The sequence below is a fragment of the Notolepis coatsorum genome, assembly GCF_963971535.1.
Source record: "Notolepis coatsorum genome assembly, chromosome: 4".
Classification (NCBI taxonomy): Eukaryota; Metazoa; Chordata; class Actinopteri; order Aulopiformes; family Paralepididae; genus Notolepis; species Notolepis coatsorum.
The window spans coordinates 99630746-99649446 of NC_140168.1; the positions used below are offsets into that span (position 1 = coordinate 99630746).

Below are 18701 nucleotides of genomic sequence, written 5' to 3' on the forward strand. Positions count from 1 at the left end.
GTTTTTTGAAGGTTAAGGTTGAGTCTAGATAGGGTACAATGAGTGTGCAATTTAAGATGTATTTCGTTTTACCCAGAATTCCCAAGCTTCTCGCAATCTTTGAGCATAGATATTTTATGAGTGGTTTCCAGCAAAGTTTGTAGTCTATTAAGACACCCAAAAACTTGATTTCATATACTCCATCGATTTTGACATTGATAGTCAAGTCATTATATATATATATATATATATATATATATATATATATATATATATATATATAATGACAGTCGGCTTTGTTTATTTTATGGTCAGAATATCGTACATTATGTGACTTTTGGCGGCAGTGGCTCAGGCGGTAGAGCGGTCGCCTGGTAGTCGAAAGGTTCCCGGTTTGATTCCCACTCCTCCGGGGGAGTGTGTCGATGCGTCCTTGAGCAAGACACTTAACCCCTAACTGCTCCCGATGAGCAGGTCGGCACCTCGCATGATCGCCCCGGCTGTCGTCGTGTGTGAATGTGTGAGTGAACGGGTGAAATGTGAAGAACAAAAATGTTTTTACGCGTTTTGGACAAAAGAGATATATAAACGCACGTTTTACCATTTTGATGGTACATAGTAGGGCTGCACGATTCTTGCTAAAATGTGATCACGATTTTCTCACACGATTCTTATTTTTTCAATAAAATAATTTATTGCACTCTTTCTACCACTGGGCTTAGTCTAATTAGTGGCAAGAGGACCGGGGAATGTAAACAAACGTGTGTATTTTTGTACAGCTAAATCTATACTTTATAGTATTGCTATCTGTCCATTCTCATTGTCAATTGAGTTCATAAACCATCCCTTCAAAATGGCTTAAAAAAAAATGCATCAATAGGTTCTCATTTTATAGCGCCGTGAATATAAGCTTTATAGCTGATTTGGGCTAGTATATTTTCTGGGAGGCTAGATAAATGGCTAATAGCTGCTAACGTTATATCCAATGGCATTTCCGTTTTACAGATGCTACATAAATAACTCAAACTGCATATGATCGGGACTGTCACAAAGCATGTATGCATGAAAGGGGGGGGGGGCGGGGGACGTTGTTTATTATTATTGATTACCAATAACCATGTTCGTCTAACTAGCCACATAGGCCGTTCGCCTGGATGGCTATCAGAACGGTGTCCGATCTGGCTGTAATTTATGTGAAGGGGATCTTACCGTGGTCGGGGCTGATCCCCTCCGAGCATTTCCCCGTTATCGATCGCCATCTGGTAGATCGATATGTCCATTGGCTGATGATAAATCCCCTTATTGCATGGTGAAATCCGCAATTCAAAACGTATCCCGTGCAACAGACAATAGCTATCGCTTCAGATGAGTAGAAAACTACATTAGAGATCCAAAAAAAATAAAGACAACTTGTGCCACAGGGAACACTCTATTATCGCAATAGAGCCCCTAAGAGGATCTGGCCGGTATTGCACCTTCTCGAATTCACAGAGTAGGGTAGATCTGCAGTGCCGGTCGGCGACCTTGAACAGGTTATTAAAATGGAATAAAATCAATAACAACTTGCCACGGCTTTATACGTGATTCTGTCCACAACGCATGGATTCGAAACACGTATAAATACGTGCTTCGTCCCCAATGTGTTAAACAGACAACATAACATATAAAAGTGCTCGACTTAAACTTAAACATATATGAAAGTGCTCGAACAAAATAACTCAAGTCAGAATCGTCATCATTTAAAAAAGTTAAGTAAAAAGTTAAAAAATATATATAATAATATTTATTTAATTTAAAAAAATCGTCATAATTTAGAAATGAGATCGCATAGGTCTATGAATTGAGATCGTGATTTTTTCTTCGATTAACCGTGCAGCCCTAGTACATCGATTTTATTTTTAAAGCATTAACTCTTTGGAATAACCTGCCTCAAAACCGCTGCTGCATTTACAGTAGATTCACTTTTAAAAATAATCTTAAATTGTATTTAACACTGTAAACTTTATTATAATTTTTTGTTTGTTTCTGTACTTGCATGTAATTTTAGCCATCTTAATTGTTGGTTTCATTATGCATTGTGTGTATTAGGGGTGTAACGGTACACAGAAGCCACGGTTCGGTACGTACCTCGGTATTGCGGTCATGGTTCGGTACGATTTCGGTACAACAGGAAAAAAATATTTATAATTATTATTATATATTTATAATAATTATAATAATTATTATTATTAAATATAATAATATTCTATAGGCTTGCCGTAGTAGTCAGTGATACTGGTGTAATTCTGTGTTCAGGCATCCACCGAGTAAATTAATTGCCTACTGCACCTTTAACCCTTTATTCGCCAATGACGTGTTACCACGTCATTCTCCGCCATGCGTAATCTGCCAATGACGCCGTAAGGCGTCTTTGAGATCAATATTTCAAAAATCTGTGATGGCAATCATATTTCACCCACGGAGACTTGAGATATCCTGCTGATGGAGACTCAGTGTTCAGGGTAACAGAGCATGAGGTGAGACGGATCTTTAAAAAAGTGAATATCAGGAAGGCAGCAGGACCGGACGGCATCCCCGGCCGCGTCCTAAAAGTCTGTGCCGACCAACTGGCCCCGGTATTCACTGACATCTTCAACCTGTCCTTGGAACAGGCTGTCATCCCCACCTGTCTGAAGAAGTCCACCATCATCCCTGTACCCAAAAAATCTACGACCGCTTGCCTCAACGACTACCGCCCTGTAGCCCTCACCTCCATAGCCATGAAGTGCTTTGAGAAGCTAGTGAAGGGCTACATCTGTTCCTCCCTCCCCATCAACCTGGACCCTCTGCAATTTGCATATCGCCCCAACAGGTCCACGGAGGACGCCATAGCCCATGTGCTGCACACAGCAGCATCACACCTGGACAAGAGGCAGGGGAACTATGTGAGAATGCTGTTCATCGACTACAGCTCAGCATTCAATACCATAGTCCCCTCCAAACTCATAGCCAAGCTCAGGGACCTGGGCTTGAACTATGACCTCTGCCAGTGGGTCTTGGACTTCCTGACGGGCAGACCCCAGGTGGTAAGAGCCGGCAACTGCACCTCCTCATCCATCACGCTCAACATAGGGGCCCCCCAGGGCTGTGTTCTGAGCCCCCTCCTCTACTCCCTGTACACACATGACTGCGTAGCACAGCGGAACAACAACACCATCATCAAATTTGCTGATGACACAGTAGTGGTGGGCCTGATCTCTGCCAACGACGAAAGGGCCTACCTGGAAGAGGTAGAGAACCTGTCACAGTGGTGTCAGGAGAACTGCCTCTCCCTGAACGTCAGCAAAACAAAAGAGATGATTGTGGACTTCAGGAGGTCGGGGGTCAAGGACTACAGCCCCCTCAGCATCGACGGGGCACCGGTTGAGAGAGTGAACAGTTTCAAGTACCTCGGAGCCCACATATCCGAGGACTTGACATGGACCACACACATTGACAGTGTTGTGAAGAAGGCACGACAACGCCTCTACTTCCTCAGGCGCCTAAGGAAGTTCCAAGTCAGTCAGAAGATCAAGACCGAAGCAGACTACAAAGAGTGACACGTTCAGCCGAACGCATTGGAGGGGGGCTTCCCACCCTCCAGAACATTTACAACAAGCGGTGCAAGGGGAAGGCTAAGAGAATTATTAAGGACTCGAGCCACCCGAACAACTGCCTCTTTGAACTGCTGCGGTCAGGCAAGCGATACCGGAGTCTTAAGGCGAGCACAGAAAGACTCAGAAGAAGCTTCTATCCCCAGGCCATCAGGCTGCTAAACGAACAATAAACACTATGCAACAACCATCAAATGCACACAGCACACACACCCACATGCACACACTCACTCAAACAAACAACACACTGCAGCACCCACTCTCCACACTTTAGATCACACAAACACACTTTACACTTTATATTTATTGATAAAGGATTTGCACTACAACTCATACACCTACTGTGAATTGTACCTAAATTGCACCTCGTCCCATTTCTGCCTTGCACTATATAGTATTGTATATTAGTACACTGCACAGTATTGTATATTGTATGGTAACTACGTCTATTCTGCATCGAACATTGTACATATGTCTAAACTGAACACTGTGACCTCATTTTTTTACTTCTAATTTTACTATGTTATTTTATTTCATACTTATCTTGTCTTGCACAGTCTCTGGAGCGTAACAGTAAGAAGCATTTTGTATAAAAGTATTCTGTATGACAAATATTAAAGAAACTTGAAACTTGATCTTCTCTCAACTCTCCAACGGTTCAAGAGCGCCATCTGGTGGCCGATCGGCGGATCGCCCAAACAGGAAGTGACGCGCCGGAAGTGGTGCTCATCCATATTCGGTCCAGGCACTCGCTATCGTTAGCGGGACTCCAGCTCGACACACTGGACAGCGATCCGTTGCCAATAACTCGATAAACAACATGATTTGGACGCATATAGCATTATACAACCTGGACATGGATCGCATATATCAACATCCCATAATCGCGAACTTTCTGCTCCACGCTGACCACCCAACGGTCAGAGGAAGCTACGGTAAGTTTCAGCGTGTTTGAATATTATGATCCATATAAACTGCTGTGATCTATGTATCGCCCATACTACATGAATGATTTAACGTCGGCCACAGACTTATAACCCCCCCCCCCCTCCGGTCACCAGCAGATGATGAGGCATGACGCTTAGGACCTTGTTATATTGAAATTTTTTATCTGACGTCAATCGGTATCAAACTACATTTGATGATCTAATATATGTATTTGTGGCTATAAATCACGTTCTGCAGAATGCTGCAGAAAACGATAAAAACATATTTATACTTTAGACCGTATTTTAGTATGAATATGTGAATGAAAAAGTAGAACGTTGCTACATCCTAAACGATAGATACTTGACGTTGAATGGGCCATAGTAATGTCAATTTAGCAATACAATTTAAAAAGTTATAGCCCTGCAAAGAAGGGGAACATCACCATAGACTTACAGTACTGGCAGACAGTGGATTAAGATCAGAATAATCCCTGGCAGATAAAGGGTTAACAACAACTTAGTTTCACTTAGGATTTAACTTCACGTGAAGCCGAGACTGAAGAATACTAGAGAACAGATGACATGTTACACAACAATGGCAGAGGATTATCAATATTTTGGATTTAAACAGTAGCAGGCAGCAGCAACTGGAGAGGAGCTCCGATGATCTGGTGGCATGTTGTGCTTTTATTTTTTTCTCCAATCAGCTGTGAGACTCCTTGGTCCGCCGTAAAAAGGTTGACGTGTGTGTTCACGCTCGCGTGTGTCTCTTTTGGTTAACATTATTGGGCGAACAAGAAAACTAAAGAAAACTGCAAAATTGTAATGACCCTGCTGTGTTAAACATTTAATTAATTCATCATGGTTTTGTTTTAGGGACAAATAGGCTGTAGTAAACAGGAGAGGAGGAGGGGAGAGCCGAGTGCAGATGTCAGTGCGCGCTGTTGTTAATTCTGTCCGCTTGTCATCCGAGACGTATTCGGCGTATGGCTGGATGTACCGTACCGCACCGTGGCGGCCGTACCGTAAATTCACGGGACGAATACACGTACCGTTACACCCCTAGTGTATATAGAGTACTGACTTTTAAATAATTTAGTTTGCAATAATAATTGTTTTTGTATGTTTTTCTTGTGTGGACCCCAGGGAGACTAGCTGGTTGCTATGGCACCAGCTAATGGGGATCCCTAATCAAATCAAATCAAAATGTGATAATTTCCGGTACGTCCAGCGGCAGCGCCCGGTATCTTACGATGTAGAAGAAGTCCAGCAGCTCCTGCCCCGCCCGCAGCTCGTCCCCCTGGAGGATGTACTGCACACGGACGACGGCGTCGCGCTCGCAGGACAGCTTCCCGCCGCTCTGCATGACCTTCAGGAAGCTGCGGCTCTTGGAGTAGAAGGGGTGGACGCTCAGGTGGGCCGTGCGGTACTCTGGCCGGCGCGCGTTATGGTGCATGTAGGGCCCGTCGTCCACGGCCACGTCCAGCCGCGTCTGCCGCGAGAGAAACAGAGGGTGAGAGAAACAGAGGGTGAGAGAAACAGAGGGTGAGAGAAACAGAGGGTGAGAGAAACAGAGAGAAACAGAGAGAAACAGAGGGTGAGAGAAACAGAGAGAAACAGAGGGTGAGAGAAACAGAGAGAAACAGAGGGTGAGAGAAACAGAGGGTGAGAGAAACAGAGAGAAACAGAGGGTGAGAGAAACAGAGAGAAACAGAGGGTGAGAGAAACAGAGGGTGAGAGAAAAAGAGAGAAACAGAGGGTGAGAGAAACAGAGGGTGAGAGAAACAGAGAGAAACAGAGGGTGAGAGAAACAGAGGGTGAGAGAAACAGAGGGTGAGAGAAACAGAGGGTGAGAGAAACAGAGAGAAACGGAGGGTGAGAGAAACAGAGGGTGAGAGAAACAGAGAGAAACAGAGGGTGAGAGAAACAGAGGGTGAGAGAAACGGAGAGAAACAGAGGGTGAGAGAAACAGAGAAACAGAGGGTGAGAGAAACAGAGGGTGAGATAAACAGAGAAACAGAGGGTGAGAGAAAGAGGGTGAGAGAAACCGAGAGAAACAGAGGGTGAGAGAAACAGAGGGTGAGAAACAGAGAGAAACAGAGGGTGAGAGAAACAGAGGGTGAGAGAAACAGAGGGTGAGAGAAACAGAGAGAAACAGAGGGTGAGAGAAACAGCGGGTGAGAGAAACAGAGGGTGAGAGAAACAGAGGGTGAGAGAAACAGGTTGAGAGAACCAGGATTCATTTGATGTTGCAAATCTCGTCTTGGGTTAACAAATAAAAGAGAAAGAAAAGTCCATCTATTTAAAAAGGAACACTCCACCAAATAATAATAAAGCTTATGGTCATAATGTCACACATATCCCAAAACTATAAAATGACAAAATAAGAAATGTGGTTTCGCTTTGCAGGGGTCTCAAACTCGCGGCCAATTGCGGCCCGCTGGATGATATTTTGCGGCCCCCTACTTGACACATTTATTTCGTTTAATGTTGTGGGACTTGTACAGCACTTTGTTCAACTTTGTCAGTGCTGTAAAGTTTAAACCTTTTAAATCTTAGACAAACAAAACACTTTGCTTTCATGAAATATTGTAAGCCGTCATTTGAGGCTTTATAAAAGCAGCACAATGAACACAAATCTGTCAGTGCCGAGTCCGACCTCATCTTAAATAACAAACAGCATTGCTTGTTGTAGTTAACAAAGAGAGGCAGAGTTGATTTAAAAAAATTAAAATAAAAAATCATATATATATATAATATTTGATGCGGCCCAGCCTCACCCAGACTCTACCTCCAGCGGCCCCCAGGTAAATTGAGTTTGAGACCCCTGGGTTAAAGAGTTACTATGTGTGATGTCGGCGGCTGGGTAGCGCAGCAGACTAAGCGCCTGCCTACCACCGCAGAGACACTGGTATGGAATCCAGCTGTCAGCGGTACCTCCGGCTTGGTCGGTCGTCCATACTAACCAATTGGCAGTGTTAGCGAGTGGGAAGCCAGCGGGGTGTGTATCCTGGTCGTTGTAAAACAGCGACTCCTACAGGTCGGTCGGGTGCCTGCTCAGCGAGGGAGGGAACTGGGGGAAGTAGTGTGAGCCTCCCACACGTTACGCTCCTCGCTGTCAGGTGAAAAGAAGCGGCTGGCTGACTCCGCATTTATCGGAGGAAGCATGTGATAGTATCCATCAACCCTCCCTAGACCAGCAAGTGGGGGGCAAATGCGTGCAACGACCAGGAAGCGTAGGGGGGAATTGGCATAACGACTAAATTGGGATGGGAGACAAATACAGAAAAAAGGAGAAAAAGTAGATAAAAAAAATATATGTGTGATGTCATTAGGATGTATATATTATTCCAGGAAGTCATAAATGACAGGTCAGTGAAATGATGAAAATGAGAAACACAGTATGGTACAAGGCCTTTCCAGAAACGCACTCACGGTAGTCAATACAATGTTTCATTTTCATCAGTTCACTTCCTGGAGTGACTTATGTAAACAAAAAAATTCTCATATCCAAAAGTAGTAGATAGATAAATAGGTCATACATGTAGGTATGCATTTGGTTATGTGGGTGGGTAGGTTTGTAGGCAGGTGGGTGGGTGGTTATGTATTGTTATGTACACAGTATATGCATGTATGTACTGTGTGTATGTATTGTTGGTGTTAACACATGTATTACTGGTATTTTTTAAAATAATATGTATATTTTTGTATGTTTTGATTTTACAAAACAGGGGACGTTCTCGATAAGCCTCTAGGTTTCTAACTTCTCCTTCACAATATGGTTATTATGTATTTTTTTTTGTTACTTTTGTTTTTATCTCCGAGTTAATAAATAAATACAAAAATACAAATACATATATAGAAAGAAGCGTCGCCACGTCAGACCGGTTGCTGGCTTCCCGTTCGCTTCAGGATTGATTTGAAAATTCAGTTTGTCTCTAACCACTTAAGCATCGGGCGGACGTCATCTCGCACTTGCATGCACGTCACGGCACTTTGCCCTCGTCTGCCGGCTCCAAGCTGCGTTTGCGCTGATCGACCAATACATTGTTGGAAAGTTGAATTTGCCGCCTTTCGATCGCCACCCCACTCTACCTATTGCGTGCTCCCAGTCTCGTGTTACAAGACGAAACAACCGACGAGCGTCATTTGACAAGCCACTCGGACAAGTGACCGCGTCCGGTTTGGCCGGGTCCTGAACGGACCAGTCACTGCCGATGGCGATAATTATTGACCTTTGTAGCCAATGAAATTCTGGAGGCAATGCTATCGCATGCGGGGGGCTGATCGCAATGAGAAAGGGGTAGAAGAAGCCAGGGAAGGCCTTTGTTTTGACTAGAGCCCCGGAATCAAATGGAAGCGGACGGCCATTTTGGATAATCATGCCGAATTAACGCCGGTACACATGTTACAAAAACCTTTGTGAAACACATTTTCCATGGGATTTTTTTATAAACTTTGGACCTGTAGCCTACTAGATACGACTTCAGGCTATGGAACCGTTATGTTCCTGCTCCTACCTCTCAGCTGGAACTTTAAAAACAGGAATCTGGCAACTAAACAGAAATGCAAGTACAAACTTTTATTTGTGTCTCCAAAACTTTAACTCCATTTCATTAGCACTCTTTGTTGTGGAAGAAAGATCAGAATGTTTCCTTTCAAAAGAGACCAGACTCATGTGCTATAAGTATAAAGTATAATGAATCACAAATTACTTTGGGCATGCAATAGTCAGGCGTGTTGTGCAAAACTAGCAACTATTTTTGCCCGATGCATAATGTGGTTGAAGCATTGAATGGTCCGAACTCCTCAGTACCGAGCTGAACTTGTTCACACCTGACCTGAACCGAATTGTGCGTCTCGCACCCAAGACAATCAGGGTTAGTCTGCAACCAGCTCTAGAAGAGATCTATGGTGCCAGGCTGCTTTCCCGTGCCTCTGGCATTATCAACGACCCCTCTGGTCATCCAGCCGCAGGCCCAAGGACGCGGGAAGTGGGGGTGCGGCGGGTGCGCCAGCACCCCCTGCTGGCGGGGAGTGTAACTGCAAGGTTGTTTTGGCTTTTATTCCATTGTAATACCGAGGCTACTCAATGTCACAGAGTGGAGCAGCACCGCAGATTTACCCTACTCTTGGAATTCATTGCCAGATCCTCATAGGGGCGCTGTCTCGATAATGCAGTGTTATTAAAGCAGCGTGTAGCCGACGCATGAACCAGTTGGGATTCGAATAGACGCGGCCTGGAAGCGTCAACGCGGAACTGGAAATCCGTTGGTAAAAAAACTGCGGCCTGGAATAGTTTTTGGGACGCTCAGACAATTTGCAGTAAAGGGATATATCTGCGGTTTCCCTGGCGGATGGCGAACAAGCCAGCAGAACTATCCGAGCCCCCGGGAGGGTGGTCAAAGACCTTTTGCATGTCGGCGATGTTGTATGCGGGGAACGAATTGCAGAGGGAGGACTGACTGAAGTGGAGAGCTGCCTGTCGCCCATTCTAACGCAGGAGTCCTGGACCCTTGAGCAGACCAGACAGGTAAGGTGAGCGATTTTAGATGTATCACTTTGGAAGTGTGCGGCTGTTGTCCGAATACTAGTGAACATTGAAAAATAAAGGCACGACATTTAGAGACGTCCCCGTCGTAGCGTTCTGGTGCGGGGACATGTATGGAAGCAAATGAGTGCCAGAAGTATTTGAATTTAATCAGACACCGCATTTATAGCATTGAAAATAATAACTTTGAAAACATGTATCTGAATTTGAAAACATGTATCTGAATTTTTTCAGACACCGCATTTTTTTATCTGAATTATTTCAGACACCGCATTTATAGTTTCAGACACCGAATTTATAGCATTGCAAATAAATACTTTGAAAATCATGTATCTGAATTTCTTTGCTCCGAATTTACCTATGCGAAATAAAAATGCAGTGTTAATAAAACAATTCGAATGCATAATAAAATTCAATTCGACGCCAAAAAAAAATTCGATGCATAATTGCGGTGTATATAATTCGATGTCAAAAATTCGATGCATAATTGCGGTGTATGGAATTCGATGTAAAAAAACAACATCCGGGTATCCAGCTGCAGAACCACAGAACCACCACAGCAGCAGCAGGCTGAGGCCCCTCGCTTCCATTGGCTGATTTGGGTCACGTGATTTGGGTCACGTGACCGTCCCACCCAATGGCTGAATTTAAGTATTGCACTGCGGGCATTGGCTGATGCACTGCGGGATTGATTGATTGAAAACTTTATTAACAGATTGCAGAATGGGTACACGTGACCGCCACAGGCCCTGATTGATTGAAAACTTTATTAACAGATTGTAGAATGGGTACAGTCCCGATTGAAAACTTTATTAACAGATTGCAGAATGGGTACAGTGACCGATTGATTGATTGAAAACTTTATTAACGGATTGCAGAATGGGTACACGTGACCGCCACAGGCCCTGATTGATTGAAAACTTTATTAACAGATTGTAGAATGGGTACAGTCCCGATTGAAAACTTTATTAACAGATTGCAGAATGGGTACAGTGACCGATTGATTGATTGAAAACTTTATTAACAGATTGCAGAATGGGTACACGTGACCGCCACAGGCCCTGATTGATTGAAAACTTTATTAACAGATTGTAGAATGGGTACAGTCCCGATTGAAAACTTTATTAACAGATTGCAGAATGGGTACAGTGACCGATTGATTGATTGAAAACTTTATTAACAGATTGCAGAATGGGTACACGTGACCGCCACAGGCCCTGATTGATTGAAAACTTTATTAACAGATTGTAGAATGGGTACAGTCCCGATTGAAAACTTTATTAACAGATTGCAGAATGGGTACAGTGACTTCACATGCCAGGATTGATTGATTGATTGAAAACTTTATTAACAGATTGCAGAATGGGTACAGTGACGTCACGTCACAGGCCCGGATTGATTGATTGAAAACAGATTGCAGAATGGGTATAGAGGTGTGATAGGTGTGAGAGGTGTGATAGGTGGGATCGGTGTGATAGGTGGGATCGGTGGGATCGGTGTGACAGGTGTGACAGGTGTGACAGGTGTGACAGGTGTGATAGGTGGGAGAGGTGTGATAGGTGTGATAGGTGTGATTGGACACCTCTCACACCGATCCCACCTATCACACCTATCCCACCGATCCCACCTCTCACACCTATCACACCGATCCCACCTATCCCACCTATCACACCTCTCACACCTATCACACCTCTCACACCTTATACCATTCTGCAATCTGTTAATAAAGTTTTCAATGAATCAATCAATCAATCCGGGCCTGTGACATCACTGTACCCATTCTTCAATCTGTTAATAAAGTTTTCAATCAATCAATCGGTCACTGTACCCATTCTACAATCCGTTAATAAAGTTTTCAATCAATCAATCGGTCACTGTACCCATTCTACAATCTGTTAATAAAGTTTTCAATCAATCAATCAGATCAATCAATCAATCAATCCGGGCCTGTGACGTCACTGTACCCATTCTGCAATCTGTTAATAAAGTTTTCAATCAATCAATCGGTCACTGTACCCATTCTACAATCTGTTAATAAAGTTTTCAATCAATCAATCAGGGCCTGTGGCGGTCACGTGTACCCATTCTGCAATCTGTTAATAAAGTTTTCAATCAATCAATCAAACAATCCCGCAGTGCATCAGCCAATGCCCGCAGTGCAATACTCCAATTCAGCCATTGGGTGAGACGGTCACGTGACCCAAATCACGTGACCCAAATCAGCCAATGGAAGCGAGGGGCCTCAGCCTGCTGCTGCTGTGGTGGTTCTGTGGTGTGCAGCTGGATACCCGGATGTTGGTTTTTTACATCGAATTCCATACACCGCAATTATGCATCGAATTTTTGACATCGAATTCCATACACCGCAATTATGCATCGAATTTTTGACATCGAATTATATACACCGCAATTATGCATTGAATAATTTTTTTTGCGTCGAATTGAATTTTATTATGCATTCGAATTTGTTTTATTAACACTGCATTTTTATTTCGCATAGGTAAATTCGGAGCAAAGAAATTCAGATACATGATTTTCAAAGTATTTATAAATTCGGTGTCTGAAACTATAAATGCGGTGTATGAAATAATTCAGATACAAAAATGCGGTGTCTGAAAAAATTCAGATACATGTTTTCAAAGTTATTATTTTCAATGCTATAAATGCGGTGTCTGATTAAATTCAAATACTTCTGGCACTCATTTGCTTCCATAGACATGGGGCTCTCTGTGCGGGGGCACACAACAGGTGGGGTAGGCTGGGCAGAGATGTATGCATCAAAACGGTTACATTGTTTGTCTCGCACGCTCCGCAGAGCTGAGCGTGAGAGCGCGGAGTTGGGCAGTGGTCTCCTCTAGTGAACGAGAGTGTTGGTTTACCAGAGTGATAAACCTATGACGTTATTATTATATCACTTATCTCAGCACCCCCACTGCTGACTGACTTCCCGCGTCCCTGCGCAGGCCTCTTTGTCCCTCTCCCGTCGGGCAGACGCTACCACCGCTCTATTACATGCTCTACCTCTCGGTTTACTAAAAGTTTCTTCCCCAGTGCTGTGCGCAGCCTGAATAACTCAAAGACCAAATGCTAGATTTGTATGTTATTTAATTTCTTTATTTCGTGTGTTACTAGTCAGGTTGTGTACAGTAAGTGCCGTTTTGTGTGTCTGTGCATTACGCACTTTGATTATATGCACTTTTACTGTAAATTGTGCCTCTATGCATTATGCACTTTACTATGATATGCACTTTAGGGGTTGTTGATCTTAACCTTAGCATTTGTCATTTTATACCGTCTGTTTTTCTTACTGTCCACCGTTTCTGCTCTGTTCCTGTATTGCTCTGTACCTTTATGCCAATGTGGATTCGTCCACATGGCAAATAAATCTCTGACTCTGACCTATAACGACACCTCTCAGTACTTGTTCACCTCTGACCTATAACGACACGGTGCCCCTCAGTACCGAGCTGAACTTGTTCACACCACCTGACCTGAACAGAATTGACCTCTGACCTGTAATGACACGGTGCCCTTCCACAGGCCAGTGTCCAGAGAGAACAGACTCATGCCCTTTCTGTCTGTGGTGAGTGTGACGTTGCCAGAGTCTGTACCCCCATATCGCACAGTCAGATGCACACGCTCACTGGCAACAGGTCTGGAGTCCGGACCGGTCACTTTGATCTGAAAACGGAAAATAATAGTCATTTAAAAAAGTATAACACAGACAACAGCTTCTGTGACTCTATGGTTTATACTAGGCCTGTCCCCAACTAAGGATTTGTATAGTCGACTTTGATTGGCCAAAATTGCCCGACAGTTGACTGGTATTCCCCTTCCTGATATCTGCCAACAGCACTGTCAGGTGCAGACTGCTCTGAGCCAACTGTGCTGGAGCAAATCAGGAGGAAACTGCACACCTATGGGCGTGTCTGCGCTAGTATCTCATCCACACAGAGTGTCCTTAGTGAATGGCTCACAAAGACGGAGCAGATCGATTTACATTTTTTTGCATTCGACTAAGAGGTTTCGATCGATTAGTGGACTAGTCGAGGTCAGCCCTAGTTTATACAGAAACCCAAGTGTACATAAATAAGGCACCAGACATGTCTCTTTTGTGAAAGATGCATGTGCCATGTAGACTGGATGCAATCCTCTTAAGCCCTAGCCATATTTTCTGAAAATTTGCCTAAAATTTGCCTAAAATTTGCCTAAAAAGTAAATGGAGGATTGCTCTACTTCTACAAGGCCCATTTGCATGTTATTGGTATCTAGGGACATCTATGGATCTCAGGGAATGTATTCCCAGTGTCAGCAATATTGTGTCCATTACTAGGCTTGAGTAAATTGTAATGAACCAAAGGGAGAATATACATTTTCATTTTATTTCATCTTTGATGGTGAATAACACCATGCTAACATTGACCAGGCGTGAAACATTTCTTGAGACCTTCTTGAGATCACGTGTACAAAAGATGTAAGCTAATTAATAAAGAGCAGATGATTTACAGGGGTTTTTGTAGATACAGTAATGAATTCTGCAATCTGGACACATGCTATTTGAAATATGAATATAGAATATCAGGCCTATAAATAACCTTATTATGGCCAAGTCACACATCTATGGATCAGGTCAAATCTCCTCTTTCCAATGGCAGAGTTCAATCTGGATTTAGTACCAGCAGGCACCCCTGACAGGGCAGCAAAAACCGTGAATGAAATCTACTGTAAGTACAGTTACTTTTTTATAATGTACATTTCTCTGCCATTTGTCATCCGATTGCAACGTAGTTTTTTGCTAGACGTTAGGTAAAGAAATGAACTGCGTTCTGTTTTATGGCAATAACGTTCAGGTTTGTTCTACCCGGGAGATATGATCCCGAAAATAACTGGGGACAGAAAAGCTTCACGCTGGAAGTCAGATAATTGACTGGCTGGCGTGAGCTGGGAAGTGTAGTTTTATGAAATTCAAAAGCCCATCGAAATCCCTGGGTCTCTTCTTTCAAAGGACTACACTTAAGTTAGGTTGCGCCAAGTCCTCGCATCAATATGCACCTTTTTCCGACTCGATGCGCTGAGATTTCTATACTCATATTTCACTAATAACACTTAAAATTAGGGATGCTCGATATTGGCTTTTTTACCGATACCGACCCCAACTCTTAATTTCCGATACCGATATCAACCGATACCGTTATATGCAGGGTCCCCCCCCCCCCCCCCCCCAAAACGGAATAATTTTAGGTAATTAACATTACATATCTCTTGTCGTGTAATTAACACAACATTATGCATACTTTGACAATAAATAAAATAATAATTTGTTCTTACTTGCTTGCCTGGGTAAATAAAGGTTAAATAAATGTTAAAAAAAATTTAAAAATCTTTTTCTTTTTGAAAACCGATACAGATATTTTCCGATATCACATTTTTATGCCAATATCGGTAGGCCGATAATATCGGACATCCCTACTTAAAATCTTTGGTAAACAAACATAGTGCTGAGAATATACACGTTGACTGCTGTTTTGACAGGGTTAGCGTCTTTACTCTTGGCTACAAATCAATCTCATACCGGTACCGGACCGCTGGGGCTTAAGGGGTTAAGAAAGCAAATCACCTTTCCCTCGAATGGGATCCCAGGCTTGTAGGCAGCAGGTACATTCTCAAAGGTGAGGGTTCTGATGTCGGTAGTGAAGGGTGCCTGGCCGCTGCCTTTCAAGACCACCCCTAGAGGGAAGGCACATGTAAAAGGTCAAGGGGTCAACTGAAAGAAACATCTGTGGAGTGTAAATTGTGAATACATTTTTGCTTTTTACATATAGGTATAGCTCAGTTACAATAAACCTACCGGTCCCATACTCCTCTATCTCAGCCTCCACGTCAAAACTATCCTCAAACCTCCTGGCGGTCGGTGCAAACTCGGTTATATTCAGGACTTGTATCGCGCAACCATTTTTCTCCATCTGGAAGATTAAACACAAGAGTGTTCTGTAAATTGTTAATGAACAGGAAAGGAATTCAGAGGAATTACAATATCACATGAGAATAGAGGGTCTTCATGAACGGGCTACATGGACTCACAGTTAGATCATACTTCTTGCAGATGTCTTTCTTTGGAGGGCCAGAGTACCAGTACCAGTGGAAGGTCTTTCTGCACACCTCAGCCTTCACTGAACCAAGGACGGGTTTTCCATATGTATATCTGGAGAAAAAGAGAGCGGTAATGTGAGTCTAAACATAGAAAATAAATAACACTAAAGTTCTTACTGTCTTCTACTATCCTGCACTTTTCCACAAAATAATCTTCCTTGCCTATATTAATAATAACTGTATTTGTATAGCACCTTGCATACAGGGGGGATTGCAGTTCAAAGTGCTTTACATCAGTAAATATTACCGATAATAAATATGACCTACTCTACTAATATGTCTCTACTACTATGCACTCAAACCAAGTTTCAACACTGTTTTATGAACATTGTTACTCAGCTGATAGAGTTGTATCCTTCCTGCCGACTTGTCGTACAGAACTTGTAAGTCGCTTTGGATAAAAGAGTCAGCTAAATGACTAAATGTAAATGTAAACAGAGTAAGTATTGCCAAAGATGGCAGGGCGTAGGGTATGCAACAAAAGATGATATTTCTCTGTTTGATTCTCGACACTTACTGTCCGCAGATCTTTAGTGTGGCCTCTCGGTCCAGAATAGTGATCACAGTGGGGAGATGAACCGTCACCTCATACTTCGGCAAAACTGAAGCAAAGAAAAACTTAAAGATTACAACTTTCCAAAATCCAACAATAAAATGTCAATGCCTTGTACATTTTAGGTTTCATGTCCAAATCTCTTCATAAAACAGTCTTCTTAATAATCATGTATAATGGTTCGTTTAGATACGATTTTATGTTTTTGTCAAATTTTTGTCTTTCATATTTTGTGACAAGCATACAGAAAAACGCTGGAGCCTTTCATCTCAAAAAAGGAATTCGGTGTTCAAAATTTAATTGAACATACTGTGGGGCGAATCCACAAAGAATGGATTGCGCGGTGGTAATAGCACCCTTAACTGATTTTTCCACGTTGCGTGCGGCACATTACTCTCGTCTGCCGGCGCACACCAGATTACAATACACTGGTGAACAGCGTGCAATGCCAGTCTTCCCACTAACAAAGAAACCAGATGTCGTCAGTGGCAACATGGCAATGGCATGGCAAAGTTGAATACAATATTTAAATAATAAATAAGATTGCATGGGATCTCTGGGTGGCTGGCTCAATATCATCCTTGATTTCATCGAGTAGATCAAGAATTGCTTGGGGTGGCAACCGGTGTCACCGGTTGATTTCGGTCTCGCCTAAATCAAAAAGTGATATTCCCATTCGAAATATTCTTTCACAAGCACGCCTGGCATTACATGCCTTCGCCTGGCAACGATTACTGCTGCCATGATCACCTGAGACGCTGGCAGTGATGCTGGCAATGACGCCCCTTTATAGATGTGCTTAGTTACCACCAGATCTCTGAAGACGTTAAGAGTGTCGCTTTAACTGTGCGGTGCAATTTGTGAATTGAGTGTTTTTGGACGAGGCTCATTTGCATAGAAAGGGGAACATGTTCCGCCCATATTACCTCATTTAAATATGCGCAAATAGCACCAGACAATGCTGATGGAACGCAGTTACCACCTCATTTCACCTGTTGCGCTTCCTTTGTGAATAGCAAACTGTGTTTCAGAGCTATTTGCGCCGGCATAGCGTCAGAAAAAGCCCTTTGTGAATTGGCCCCTGTGTCTTGCTTGTTTATTTTTTTTGGATATATATAATATTTATGCCATTACAACGCTAGGCTTCTCCTCATTCAAGCATTGGATAAAATCTAAACGTGTTCTCAGATCAATGTGAGTGAAAACGACACATCAAATCAAATCTACATCTGGCACATTGACAATTCTTCACATATAATAACTGCAGCTGACCATATTCCTTGATGTCAAAGCTGTGAGAGATCTGGTCCCCAGCGTCGGTCCACGCTGTGATCGTGTACGTCCCCTGTGCCGCCTCAGGACTCGTGGGATGGGAAAGGTCCAGGATGCCACTCAGAACCGACTGATCCAACCACTGGGCAATACGATTGTTATTGGGGTCCTACGCACAAAAGGTCAAGACAAAAAACAACAACAAAGAAACATTTCAGGGTTCAACTTGGCAGGTTGCCATTTTGAGCAGATGATAATCATGACTGAGAGATTACCCAAACTACTGTGGATTCTGTTTCCATGTCATATTGTTTGTGCCATATGGATAAATAGCATTAAAGCAATGAGGTTTGGTTTCCCTTACCTGAAGCTCCACTGTTTTATACTGAAAAAGGAGAAAACAAAACAGTTGAGTGAAGGTCAGTAGGCTGGAAATGGAATCTGAGCTTTTATATTCCTGCACTTCACAAGGAAAGGCCAGAGAACTGACTTTCAATAGCATTTAAAATCCTTTCAATTGACCCATCTCAAGCTCCGCCCTCATTTCTTGATCCTCCAATCCCAACTGTCGCTCCCCTCAAGCAACAGTTGTGATCGGAGGATCAAGAAAAGAGGGTGGGGCTTGAGATTAGGTA

The 18701-nt window shown here is 43.1% G+C and overlaps 1 protein-coding gene across 4 annotated transcripts in view; it reads right to left on the bottom strand.

The window, feature by feature from the left end:
- Nucleotides 1-18701, bottom strand: part of LOC311227799 (alpha-2-macroglobulin-like protein 1) — a 115547-nt gene that overhangs the window by 79066 nt on the left and 17780 nt on the right. For all 4 annotated transcript variants that reach the window (XM_084313621.1, XM_084313620.1, XM_084313619.1 and 1 more), the window contains exons 5-12: nucleotides 18431-18451; nucleotides 18067-18235; nucleotides 16759-16843; nucleotides 16173-16293; nucleotides 15940-16054; nucleotides 15709-15818; nucleotides 13605-13772; nucleotides 5793-6032 (exon numbers count right to left, since the gene is read on the bottom strand). In XM_084313621.1, the coding sequence (XP_084169747.1) occupies nucleotides 5793-6032; nucleotides 13605-13772; nucleotides 15709-15818; nucleotides 15940-16054; nucleotides 16173-16293; nucleotides 16759-16843; nucleotides 18067-18235; nucleotides 18431-18451 (1029 nt within the window). The remainder of the gene's footprint in view (nucleotides 1-5792; nucleotides 6033-13604; nucleotides 13773-15708; nucleotides 15819-15939; nucleotides 16055-16172; nucleotides 16294-16758; nucleotides 16844-18066; nucleotides 18236-18430; nucleotides 18452-18701) is intronic.